At 38.5% G+C, this 13744-nt stretch overlaps 1 protein-coding gene across 3 annotated transcripts in view; it reads right to left on the reverse strand.

Moving 5' to 3' along the window:
• Window positions 1–13442, reverse strand: part of epb41l4b (erythrocyte membrane protein band 4.1 like 4B) — a 161738-nt gene extending 148296 nt beyond the window's left edge. For 2 of the 3 annotated variants that reach the window (XM_088601442.1, XM_088601441.1), the window contains exon 1: window positions 12585–13442. In XM_088601442.1, the coding sequence (XP_088457568.1) occupies window positions 12585–12854 (270 nt within the window). In that variant the 5' untranslated portion in view covers window positions 12855–13442. The remainder of the gene's footprint in view (window positions 1–12584) is intronic. The other variant, XM_088601443.1, reaches the window with a different exon arrangement.
• Between the last annotated feature and the right edge of the window lie 302 nt (window positions 13443–13744).

Consider the following 13744-nt stretch of genomic DNA (forward strand, 5'->3'; position numbering starts at 1 on the left):
TTAATGAACTCCTTGCTTTCTTTGGATGTATGTTTTTAGGTCACTGGCATGTTGCATGGTGAGGCACTGCCTGATAAATGCCTGAAAACCTTTTTGTCTTCTACATATTCAGACTTATTGCTGTAAGGACAGCATGGAGGCAAAGTGGTTAGCCTTGCGGCCTCGCAGTGCTGGGGTCCTGGGTTCAACTCCAGACCTGGGGTGCTACCTGTGTGGAGTTTGTATGTTCCCATGGGTTTCCTCCAGCTCTGGTTTCCTCCCATAGTCCAATAACATACCGGTAGGTTAATTGGCCTCTGGGAAAATTCATCTTAGTGTGAGTGTGTGCGTCTCTGTGTTTGCGTATCTTTGTTTGAATTATAATGAACTGGTGTCCCATCTAGGGTGTACCCTGCTTTGCACCTAGTGCTTACCAAAATAGGTTCCTGCTCCACTGCAACCCTAAATTTGAAGAAACCGTTAGGAAATGGATGAATGGATTTTTCCATTAACGTCAGAATTCATTCAAATGCTGCCATCATTCATTACACCATTAATAAAGACAAGTGAGCCAGTTCACAGACAGCCATAAATTCAAACTTTTCTGTCCCAATACTTTTGGATAGCACTGTATGTTTACCATGCTATATTTAAAGTCATGCACACTAAACTAAAAGAAGTCAGAGAACGATAAACTGTCTGACTTTTCTTCAATGTTATGATGTGATACATAGACTTAGTGTTTACAATCATGCTCAGTTTTAGTCCCTTCAAGCATCTTGGTGCAATAACCCACCCTCCCCTCCCCAACACACACAATCAGATTAGTCTACACAATAACTTTTTCTAATAACTGCTGTTTGTTATTTGCTTTCTTTGATGATTAAACTTTTCTAGCAGTAACAGACATATTTCATGCCTTCGTCAGAGCAGTTTAGCTCAGGTCACATCTACAACTTAAATACAAAAATGTTCTGCCTTAAATGACATTAAGATTCCTGAAATTACACTAATCAATCAACATCTAGGACATTTCAAATTGCAGGAGTCTGTTAAATTAGCAGTGTCGTAAATCAAGTTTATTTAAATAACTTTTTTATGCATAAATGATTCTAACAGCTGCAAAAAGGTGAAAGTCCTGATTATAAGGAGAAGACAACTGAAACATTTTTATACACTCCACCAAACTCATTAACCTCAAAATGACTACAACGCTGTTATGCTGTATGTAAAAGATCAACACATAATATGAATTTGCTAACATAATAAAACAGCTTGCTTCTTATAAACATCTTGCCAAATCAAACTGCTTTGCTTGTTCTATCCCCCAGAAACAAATATAAATTCCTTTCCTCTATATCATGCGACACTAGTCATGTAATTTATTTCTCCATGTGGAGCATTGTGGGTAAAACCATCCACCAAGTAAAGGCTAGAATAAGTAAACACAGAAGCTCTAGTCAGGTTAATTAACTTCACCAGCTGTAAGGCATTTTTTTCAGATGGATATCACTAGGTTTCAACTTAGAATAACAATGTTATAATAAAATGTGGCAATATAAATAAAATAGCAATAAGAGGAAATAAGTGGTGTCTTAACAACTGAAGCTTATCCATAGAGAATCATTATGGATTTTTAAAAAAGATTTTACCACCTAATGGGCTCAATGATAAAAAGGACTTGATACTTTTCTTGTAGTCTTTATAAAAGACTCCACATGGCCAATAACTATATTTGTTGAGTATGTCTGATTTATTCTATTAGGAAATGGTTAGCCTCTTTAAAACGATGGGCATCTTATTGGAGAATTTAAAGGACTTGTTTATTACTTAGAACAGTAAGGAATTATCAGATATTATATTAGCCATAGTAACATCATCTGAACCTGACAGACTTTAAGTATTTAAGTAATTAAGTATGCTTTGAATTTTTTAAAACAAAATACACTATAGCCATCAATTAATAACTTGATGGATTGCAAGAGTAAAAACAGATTTCAAAGATTTTTGTTGCGGTTTGCAGACCTCCTGTAGTTGTGTTACAATCATTCATGAATAATGAATGAGCTCTCAAGTGTCCTAAGGGTTAACGTCACAGGTTGAACTCCTTGATGCAGATATTTCAGGATTAGGACTGGCTCATATCTTTAGTCCAGGCGTGGCCAACCCTGGTCCTGAAAACCTACAATCCAAAAGTCTTTTATGGGTCATCCTTAAATCATCACTTTTTTAAAAAAAAAACTAGATTGATGCAAGTGTTTATCACTTACATAGGTGAGAGATCATTCTAAATTAGAATTAAAATACCATCCCTGTCACTCTCAAGAGTCACAGCTGGCCATTCCTGACTGGTGGACTGTGACCAGGAGTCCCTATGCAGTAGTGCAGCTGAGTGTAATATTAAACCATGGGTGCAACTCCAATCCTCAAAGGTCAGGAACAGGCAGATTTTCTAGATCAACTAACAGCTGAACAACTTTGCAAACCATTAAATTAACCCAGTTAAATAACTGATCTGCTCTATAGGCCATTAAGAGCAGAAGTGAATAAAATGGGTGATTATTGCAAATGTCAAAATCTGTTTTTAAATTTACTTTAAATGCTAACTACATACATTACTTTCATTCGCAGGATCAATTACATAACACCTGAAATGTACAGTAGGTGCTGACAGACTGGATCACAATTGTAACAATGGCAGTTCCCAGAATGCAGCATTATAATCACCGCGAGGTTCTGCAGTTCTCCACAGAGCTCATTTCTTATTATAACATGTGGATAGAGATTTGGATACTGTCTTTTTTAGTGCCACTGGCTGTGTAAACTGTCACTGTAAGCTTTCAGGAGTTCTTTCCTTATACACCTGTTTTGGGAGCGAAGTTTTCAGCAAGTTCACACACACACACAGCAAGTCCACACACACAGCAGCTGTCTAATCAGGGTGACTGCACAACACAGGAAATGTACAGAAAATTATAAACAACTGGCTAATCGACTGGAAGACAGACTGTCAAACTCTATTCACAATGTAGCTTGGAATGAAGTTACACAGAAGGTTTGGGTTGCAGTGTTGGTACAGAGTCTGTGCTTTTTACTTGATCTCGTTACTTCAAAGCTCCAAGCTTACTCCAAGAGGAAGGATTCCTTACACAGCCACTCATAATAGTCAGCTCACTCGCTAAAGTTTCAGGATGAAAACCAGGAGCCTCGTTTGCCACACCTTGTGGTCTTCAAAGGAAGGGTCTCACTACAGACATCCCTCCACAGAGCACCCAAAGTGGGGAACAAAGAGAATCTGGAGGAAGCCACTTTTTATCAGAGTTCATTGCTTAAAGAAGCGTTGCACTTTCTTTCACAGATGTGTGTGTGTGTGCTTCCACAGTCTCCCAGTCTGAAAGCAGCCTGTCAGGGGGAATGCCGCGACAATGTGAGAGAGAAATCCAGAGCTGTCTGACCACATCTATGGTCACTGGGTCAATTTAGAACCTGGGCACACATTTAAGAGTTGTGGTGAGGAGTACAGCTTGTAAGTAGAATCAGACCTTTTAATATAATTGGTAAGAGTTTTATCATTGTAACTGATGAACTGTAAGTGGATAAAGCCTGGGCAAAGCCAGCAACTGCCTCATTTAATATTCTCGCAGAAAGACTGAGTGTCAAATAACAGTGGGATATTACCATGTTGCTGCCAGTCTTCACTCCAGGTCTTTGACACAAGAAGTCCTGCAACTTCTTTCCTTCACCCCTGCTGACAGGGAGATTAAAGGGAGCCATAATCATATTCAGCGGTATTCTGCCGATTCCTCCTCTCTAGAATAATAAAATCTCAGATGGTGTTGGAAATCCACTGCACATTTTCTTGTGAGGTGCATCCTGGCTCCTCTGGGAAACTAGGTTCAATAAGCCTGTAGAGCGTTTTATTAGCAAGTGCATAACAATTAAATCACATCCCTTAAGGAAACTGGTATGTAATGTTAAATAGCTGAGAAGTGACCAAGCTTTGAGAGTTACTATTGCATTATAAAATCATAAACACTTAGTACATATTTAATCAATATAAAGTAACTTTCAAATACAAAGGCTGGAATATAAATCAATATGTACACGTATATTCAATACATTGAAATGTTTGCTTTTCTCTGTTTTTGCTTTTTCGTGTACAGTATGCTTTTTTTGTACTTTCCTACTTTCTTAGGGATGGCTTCAAAAAGCACAAAAACAGATTTTAAAACTATGCAATGTAGAAGTTGTAGTTTAGGAAGGGGTTGTACTTACAAAGCAGGCTAGGAAAAAATCCTTTTTTGAAAATCACATTTTTGAAAAATTAGCATAGCAGTCAAAAACTTGAAATGATCGAATGTTGCTTACACAATGTTACAAAAATATAAAGCTTTCAGGTTCAAGCTAAAACTAAGCATGGTAAAAAGTGAATCTAATTCCTTTATATCTAAATATAAATAAACTTTATAAAACATACAATAGTAAGACTAACTGAGATAAATGATTTAATTAATTTTAGTACCCAGTACAATATACTGTACACAGGCCAGTAAGCTATTTGTTTGAAAAATTAAAATCAGTTTTGAGCAAATTCCCCTACACTATATTCCCCCTACTATATTCCAAAACAAGATAAAACCATATTTGTAGTTTACTTTTACATTATTCAATATTTTAATCTATATTTAAGAATACATCTTTTTTTATACCTCAAAGATCTGATTTTTAAAGATTGATGATCAATGACTCATTAGTTAGTCATTTAGTTTAGTCCTTAGTGATTTTGGGAAATCAGGGCTCAAGTTATTCATAAATGCAATTTTGACAAAGTTAACAAGCACAAATATAAACAATTTGCATCTCTCCCATGAAACAGAAAGTAAACAGCATGACATATACTGATGTGAGTAAATATATATATATATCAGAAACATATGTAAGGGTGTGAAATAATGCTGTCAAGATACAAAGCCTAGATAAAAATGCTACACTGTACACCATGCCTTTAAATCTATATGTTGCTAAGATTTTAGAAGCGCAAAGTATACTGTATATCAGTGAGCTCAAACTCTGTTCCTTTAGGTTCTCATGTATATTGTTCCAAGCTAATTAGGCATTTAAACAATTAATCTAATTATTTTCTAAATTAAATATATACACAAATTTTCTTAAGGTCTTTTACAGTTGATTATCTAATATATTCACTTCATTAATGGTTCAGTAACCTATAAATCACCACAGTGCCTGGTCAAATGTATGACAATTATGCAGATAATTAAACAATTAGACCAATTATAACTGAGACTGTAGGGTAGATAAAAACCAGAAGTCACCAGGTCCTCCAGAAATTGAGTTTGAGACTCCTGCTGTATATGAAGACCTCATGTGTCTGGAACTTCATTTTAACACAGGAACAGCTACCCATGTGTTGTAACAGGCTCAATGCCTTAATGAGCCTAACACCATGATCTCAACGAAGTTCAACAGTACAGTCAGTCTTCATTACTAACTCAGGCAACGGTCAAACTCGTAGCCTAAAAAAAAAGAAACGTTTGTTGCCTTTATGTAATAATCAATCCAGACACCAACATACCATATTACAGCAAACAAAAGCCTTCTTAATTGTCAGCATCAGAGAGGCCTTAAAATGACCCTGCTTGTTTCCCCTTCCTTTTAGAACCCGTGTACAGTATGAACTACGTTGTTGGAAAAAGGGAAGGACAGCAATACAAACCACAGCACAAGCTAGCACAATAAGACCACATTTTTTAGTTGTAACTCACAAATTATTACCACAGCCCTGACCGCTGAACCTTCTTCCAAAAGAGTAATCGGGACAGGCTGTAGAACTAGGCTAAACTTCAGCATGCAGAAATCTTCAATGAGTTTCTAGTAGTCCCTGCCAGGAACAAAAGGTTTCAATCTAGATTGGAGAATCTATTTTACTCCTGACCTGTTTTGGACTGAAGTTCAGACTTCAGGAAATGAAAGACTGGGGAAGGTGCTCCAAAGAACTATTAAAGCCATGACCCCATAGTCTGTGTACAGAATGCAGTTCCTTGTCATTTCACCCTTCCCAGCTACTGACACCCTGGCCACTACTTCTGACCTGTAGCAGTTCTATCCCATTGCAAACACATTTTAGATTATTCCTGCTAATGCGCTGACTGCATTTCAGACAAAATAATTGTAGTATTTTAGTACTATATTTAGTATTTCATTTTAAACAATAAATGTTCTTGTCTGAACTACACTTCCCAGAAAGCTGTGGGGACTGACCTGTCATCCTTGGTCATTTGACTTGTTAGTAGGAGACAACCTGAGAGGTGACAGTTTAAAAACCAGGAAGTTGTCATCTGGTCTGACACTACTTTGCTCTTATATGCCTGAATAAGAACCAGGCAAGCACTGAAAATAAATCCTTTTACGACTGACCAATGTGTTAAAAGACCACATGATTTTCAAGATGACACAGAGCATTGTTCTCTCAGGAACATGTCATAATTGTGCCTGAGATACAAGTCACTTGAGACCTGACCTGGTTCAGAATTTAGGAGACATAACACAGTATACTCCATCATGCTGCTGTGGATTAATTCATTGTACAAATGCAGCAGATTGCAGCAGAAGAACAAATAACGTAGAACTATTGTATCAAAAACCCTTCTCAAAAGGACTTAAAATGGCCAAGTGTTAATATTATTTCATATACTTATTATGAGTCACTTCCTTTAAAGAAGCCTGATAACAAGACTGGGCGCATGTGAAACGTGCATGTGTCACTTACTAAATACAGCTTAAGTTTTGAAAACGCACAGCGATTTTCATTAAAACACACGTTCCATCTTGGAGGTCGATTTGAAAGATGAAAACAAATTACTGAACAATGCTGGCAACAATCCGTGCCTCTTCAAATACAGGTGAAATAATATAAGTATGGTTGCCCTTTAAAGCCTCAAAGGACGAAAGCTGTTGCTGTAAAAAGCAATTGTATTCATGCTGCATGACGCAAGCAGTCCATTTTCTAACAGCGAACAGGTCCCCCCTACCACTATGCCTCCTTCTCTCCTCAAGTCCTAGGCCATGTGAGGAGACAACTTTCATATGTAATTGCTGCTGTCAACAATTGCTACTAACCAATTTTCACCATTAAGATTTTTCTAACAGAATTTACAAGCTGCAAGGGGAGTAGGGCAATGAATTGAACGCAGTGTACAGCAGAACAAGGTTCATTCTGTGCATGTAAACAGTCAAGTGCAATTCTATTAGTCTTTTTCCGTTATTGTTCTCTTTTGATACACTGGGCCTAACATAAAACTAAAAACTGGAGAGATGATTTATTGACTGGTGGGTTTTAAAATTGACTCTTATAATATTAAAAAATGCAAAACCTCTTTTTTATGAGTATTCCAGTACACAGTGGAAGCAGAAGCACTTATTACAGCAATCTCATAGTCAGACATTGTACAAATGACAAATGTATATACTATACTTTCTTTTCAAAGATAAACATTACACACCCTCTTTATATAAGATTCCTTTCAAAACCAACTATTGGTTGATGGTATCTGTTCAAGCTATCAAAATCCATCCTTCTTCTCGGATTCTTCTGAGCTATCCACTTAATTGTGAAACTAGAAGGAAAATACTTAGGCTTTTATTTTCGTTTAAAAAAAATTCTGCATGAATGAATTTCAGTCATATAAATTTAAGTATGAACAATACTGATGATGCAATAAGGATGACACATTTTGCACAGCTGATAAAAGGGAAAATTAAGTGTATGTTAGTTGGTCATATTCCCTCAAGTAATATTTAAAACTGTTGTTTTTTCTTTTTTTTAATGTCACTTACACATGCAGTATTTGCAATTATTTGATGAACCACATTGCATCATTGGAAAATGTACATGAAAACCTTAAAAACACATTGTACAAAGACAGTACAACAATAGTACCTGGATTTTAATAGTTCAGGTGGGTAGCTGTGTCAGCATGCCTAGGCTGCAATGGAACAAGTAATAGGTTTATTCCATGCTGAAAGAGAAAAAAGAAAACAACATTTCGGCCGTAGAGCCTTCCTCAGGTGTCAGGTGCTTCAGGTGTCCACACCCCAAAGAAGGCTCCATGGCCGAAACGTTGTCTTTTCTTTCTTCTCTTTTCAGCATGGAATAAACCTATTACTTGTTCCTGGATTTTCATGACCACATCAGAATCTGTTTATGCATTAATGTCAACACTTTTTACCAATAAAACTACAACTACCAGTACTCTTTGTATTTTCAACAGATTGGCAAGAAGACTGAAGATTTGCTTTAATTTAGTCCTTAATAAAACCGTATGCCATCTGCAATCACTAAAACGCCTAGCTGAACAATTCAATAAACATGCATGAATTAAACTCCCCTTAAAAATAACGCGATCCCCTAAACAATACACATGTAGAACAAACCAAGTAAGGCCATGTGACACGGCTTGTGAGAAACAGCTCTCTTACATTCTCAGGGTTTTTTATTGTGTAGAAAATCTAGTACGCCATAATCATTTTCTGATATTCTGATGTTTTTTGAAGCTCTGTAATGAAACCTGCAGTGTCTTAAATGCTTATGCTTGCAACTCTCATTTCTATTCCTGATCTACAATCCAAACCTACCCACAGCACAATCCCAGACTGCTGAATCAAGTCCAACAGTGAGAGAAGAGCGCTTGCCAGAATGTAAATGATCTGAAGAATCAATGCTCTCCCCAACCTCAGTCACGCTGTATTCAGCATTATGATCTGACTCTAATCCACTTTGTGACATGTTTATACATACAGTTCAGCACACAGAGACAGGGTCAACCAAAGATTTTACATTCCAAGACACAGTCAATTTCCTAAATGCAACTTGAATAACAATCTGTCTTATAACAACTGCCTGCACGTCTGTGCTTCATGTCTGTAGCGTCTCAAAGTCAGCGTATTCTTAAATGGCAGAAGTAAAACATTTTTCGGAAGCCACAATATTTTTCCTCCAGGTCTTCAATATCGTTTTCTCATGATTACAAAGCACACAACACACACAAGCTCTATTTGTTTTTTTAAACATCTAGATACAAATGAAGGATGGAGTATTTTCTGGGTAATACTGCATATTTCAAGGAAAACGTTGTATTTAACAATGGCCATGGCTCCATATAGCATTTACACCCACACACACTGGATTGAGAGAGAGATTCCAAGTTTATTGGTGCATGTCCTTAAAATACATAAGGAACAAAATGACAAGAGACACATGAAACATGAGACTTGGATAGCTTACTGCTGATTTTTATAATTCCACCCTCATTCCTTATGGTACAGTATTTTGTTTTCAAAAGCAAGCCTTGTACTCCTTCATTTCTGTTTACAGTAAGGACACGCTGTAAACAAGAAACATTCAAATCAGCATCTTTTACGCTTTAAGTTAGTTGTGAGACACTTCTGTTTTCTCTCGTGGGTTTAATTGCAATGCATTAGGGGTTCATATGAGCCTGGTCAGTACCTGGATGGGAGACCTCCTGGGAAAAACTAAGGTTGCTGCTGGAAGAGGTGTTAGTGGGGCCAGCAGGGGGCGCTCACCCTGCGGTCCATGTGGGTCCTAATGCCCCAGTATAGTGATGGGGACACTATACTGTAAACAGGTGCCGTCCTTCGGATGAGACGTAAAACCGAGGTCCTGACTCTCTGTGGTCATTAAAAATCCCAGGGCGTTTCTCGAAAAGAGTAGGGGTGTAACCCCGGTGTCCTGGCCAAATTTCCCATTGGTCCTTACCAATCATGGCCTCTTAATAATCCCCATCTATGAATTGGCTTCATTACTCTGCTCTCCTCCCCACTGATAGCTGATGTGTGGTGAGCGTTCTGGCGCACTATGGCTGCCGTCGCATCATCCAGGTGGATGCTGCACATTGGTGGTGGTGGAGGGGAGACCCCATTACCTGTAAAGCGCTTTGAGTGGAGTGTCCAGAAAAGCGCTATATAAGTGTAAGCAATTATTATTATTATATGAGATAATTCCACACCAATAGCTTCCATGCTATTCTCTTGCCTCATCCTATGCATAAGTACCACCACAGCTACACCCAGTGAGAAGATGGAAAAAGCTCATAGTGCACCCTACAGAAGGCCCTGCTCAAGCACACGTCACTGTGGACTCATCGTTCATTCCCCACTTTCGTCAAAATACACCAAGAGAAGAGTGCAACTGGTTTCGCAGTGAAAAGCAACTTGATAGATAATGCGATGTGACTGTATCAGACAGCTCATGCTAACTGATGGCAGCGCTTGCCATTGGTCGCGATGGTTCTGTACATCATACCGAGAGTCTTAATCTGCCATGTCGGCAACACACACCAATGACATCAAGCCTTCAAAACAAAGCTACAGACAACACGGTTGAAGCATTACGCATGGAAACTAATGAGACTGTTAGAAACTACAAATTGAAACAGAATCTTTTGCAAGTTCAGAAAATGAAAACCCTTTGGGATGTCTGATGGTAGCTATAAAGGATTTTGCCAGTTGCGCTACCTTCAGAAAGCTTCAGAATTTCAAAACTGCTTTTCCAAACACAATAAAGAGCTATACTGAAGGTTAAAGCTGAGGGAATTTTCCTCCAGTTTCTTGCTAACAAGGACGCACAGATCTTTAAACTGTATCAGGATCAGGGGCAACCAATTGTAGTCCTGAATGTCTGGAGTCTAGTAGATTTTAGAAGTACTTTATATAAGTGACTGATTAACACGTACATGTTGACTGATTTGACTTCTTAACTAAGCAACTTGTACACTTAATCTCTTATGTTCAAACTCTATTGTCTAGGAATTGACTACCACTGGCTTGTAAGTAAATTTCTTTTAAAAAAAGGCTGATTTCTTTAAAAAGTTGGAATTACTGATTGTAACTTCCCTAAGGAATGAATCTTTATAGTTTCTACACATTACGCATGCCTTTAAACAGTATCTTACTGGTAAGGAATGACCCAATATCTGTTCAAGGACTCCGCGATAGAAGTTTTTGTGTCACACTGACATTTGTAAACAGTAAACGGCAAAACGACACTGGCCTTCAGCGTAAGAAGAAATTAAACTCGAACTTTCGTATCTTCTTGAATTACTCCTGACAGTTTCAGTTGCATTCAAACAGCACCAGAAATGAAGTAATGCCAGTCAGGGTGGAATTATGAATATATGTAAATCAAAATTAAAAACCTCTACTTGTCAATGTTATTCTAGCACAAATGAGACACTGACAACCTGCAGAAAGCAATTTACTGTCCAGACCTACCCCCAGAAAGTTGCGGAATGTATTTACATGAACAACGCAGTCTATACTGTCATTTACCATTTTCAATTAGTGATTCAGTCAGCTAATACATTAATAAAACTGAAACGTTATGTTGCTCAAACCGAGACGTCTGTATAATGCCAGCTAGTGTTGATAGTTTCTTACACGATCCTTCCATTACTGGGCTCCGCAGTTGCTTTAAAATCTTGGGTCATTTAATAATTACGATCATTTAGAATACATACAGAAATGAAGTTGTTTCCAACAGCTGTGGCACTGCAGAATACCATCATACAGCTATTTGTATATTAACTGCTATACATTTGGGAGACCCATACATGAGCAGCAACGCGAACAAGTGCAGATTCTTTGCAAGGCGTATAGAGACAGTAAACTCACAGGGCGTACAATACATATACAGTATACACCACAAGGTTAAATCGCATTCTTTTCACTCTTGGGGTAACGATTGACATATGCATTCTATACAAAAGAAGAATCCTTATTATTTAAGACAGAAGTAATACACATATTTGTTCATAATACTGAAACTCCAAAGTCCAATAATCGAACCAGAAGTTACATAGCTCAAACACCTTATGCTGCCCCCACAGTCCTTTGTAACAATGATTCAACTGCAACCAGAAAAGCCTTTCTATGAGAACGATCTATGCTGGACTCGAGTCTAAGCACGACGTAACAAGCAACGTGTTTTCGAGAAGTTACACTGTTGCAGCATAATGCAATGTGTACGAATAGATAAATGACAGCAATACAATAGCTTTTATTTGTCTCTCACGTCTTCCTCAATAAAACGTCATTACTAAACCTGCTTTTAAAGAATTACCACACGGTTGACTACGTCGCTCAAAGCAACACTCGATCTTGGCCGCTTCTCCTCAGCCGTCGAAAAATGAACATTTTAAAGTTAAAATATAATCCGAAAGAAAACAAAATGAACATTTACTTAATCTTATTGCCACCTGTGTGCATTTATCTTAAGTGTCTCAAATAAGCTCATGGCTTCTTGGTACACAAAAACAGATTAAAAAAAATGCGAGATGTGTTCAGAAATTCGTTATTAAGCTTGGATTTGCCCGTAGAGATAAGGTCTATAAAACCATGCATGCATAAGTACTGTATGGGTTAATCATAAAAGTGTGAGATCATGCAGTTAATGAAATACATATTACAAAGTTTTTGGAGGTGGGGCAGGGGACCGTATCAATACTCAAACTCTGCATCAACCTTCCTGAATGCAGCATGGTACTACTCATAGTTAGCCACAGGGAACTCACCGGCAGATCCACGTTCACATCTGTCCCATCCAGAAGCAGGACTCTGCACGTTATCACCGACTTGCTGTTTCCCGCAGCGGGGATATGAACGACTGCTCCCCCGCTCACCACAACCGGGGTGTGAATGAATTGCTGTTGATGAGCTTGAAGTGCGGCGATACCACCACCTCCTCCTCCACCGGCCACTCTGCTCCTTCCGTCTCGCTCATCCGGCGTTTGGTACCTTCTCAATGACCGTCTGCCGAAGGTCCGACGCAGAAAACCCATCATCTTCGTTTCTTTCCTTTCCTTCTCCAAGGACCAAGGTCCGCGTTACTGTGACAACCAAACCAACCCCAGACTAGTATATTTTAAACACGTACAATGGCTTAATTCCAAATACAACGTACTGTAAGTACACCACCGACAGTAAGAAAAAAAAAGACTGTTGGTAGTACTACTTCTTTTAAATCCGGATACTTCCTAAACCGAATGCAATAGTTGCGATACTCCCATGCAGATGTAAATAATAATGCAATCCAAACGTACAACGACGTAACAAATCAGTCTCCTGTTAATTTATATTCCTCCTGCTTGACCTGGAAAACAATGCCCCCAAAAATGTGTAACCCGTTTATATTTTCCTTAGCAGCTACTTGTCGCAAGTTCTCGTCACCTGCTGCTACTGCTGCTGCTGCAGTGATTGATAGTTCCAGAGTGGCGGACCTAGTTACCCCGACCGCCTCTCCTCACAGTGAGAAAGCCCAAGCCACTGGGAACTCCGCAGCCTCAGTCACTTAACCTCGCTCTCTCTCCCTTCCTCTTTTTCCCCTCTCTCTCTCCACCGAAACCGATTGTGACTCTCACAGGTAACTCGACCAGAGGAACTGGACAAACAGCTTGCTTTGCGCCTGCGTTAAACCAATATAAAAGCGTTCATTGGAAAGAGGTCTCTGGGCTAGCGGCATCTGCTGGAGAATAAAATTAATACTTTCTTCCTATGATTAATGATGAACGTAGGAACATAATGCCGAAGTAGAACTCTATTAATATTTACACTTACGTGTCAAGGGACTCGGCTAGTTATAAAACATTGAATTGAAGTGATGAACGGTGGTTAAAATGTTTTGCATCTCGGGTATACCGAAGCAAGAATACAAGTTCTCGACCTCGATTCTGAA

This window comes from Lepisosteus platostomus, chromosome 12 (genome assembly GCF_059453375.1).
Source record: "Lepisosteus platostomus isolate fLepPlt1 chromosome 12, fLepPlt1.hap1, whole genome shotgun sequence".
NCBI classification, from domain to species: domain Eukaryota; kingdom Metazoa; phylum Chordata; class Actinopteri; order Semionotiformes; family Lepisosteidae; genus Lepisosteus; species Lepisosteus platostomus.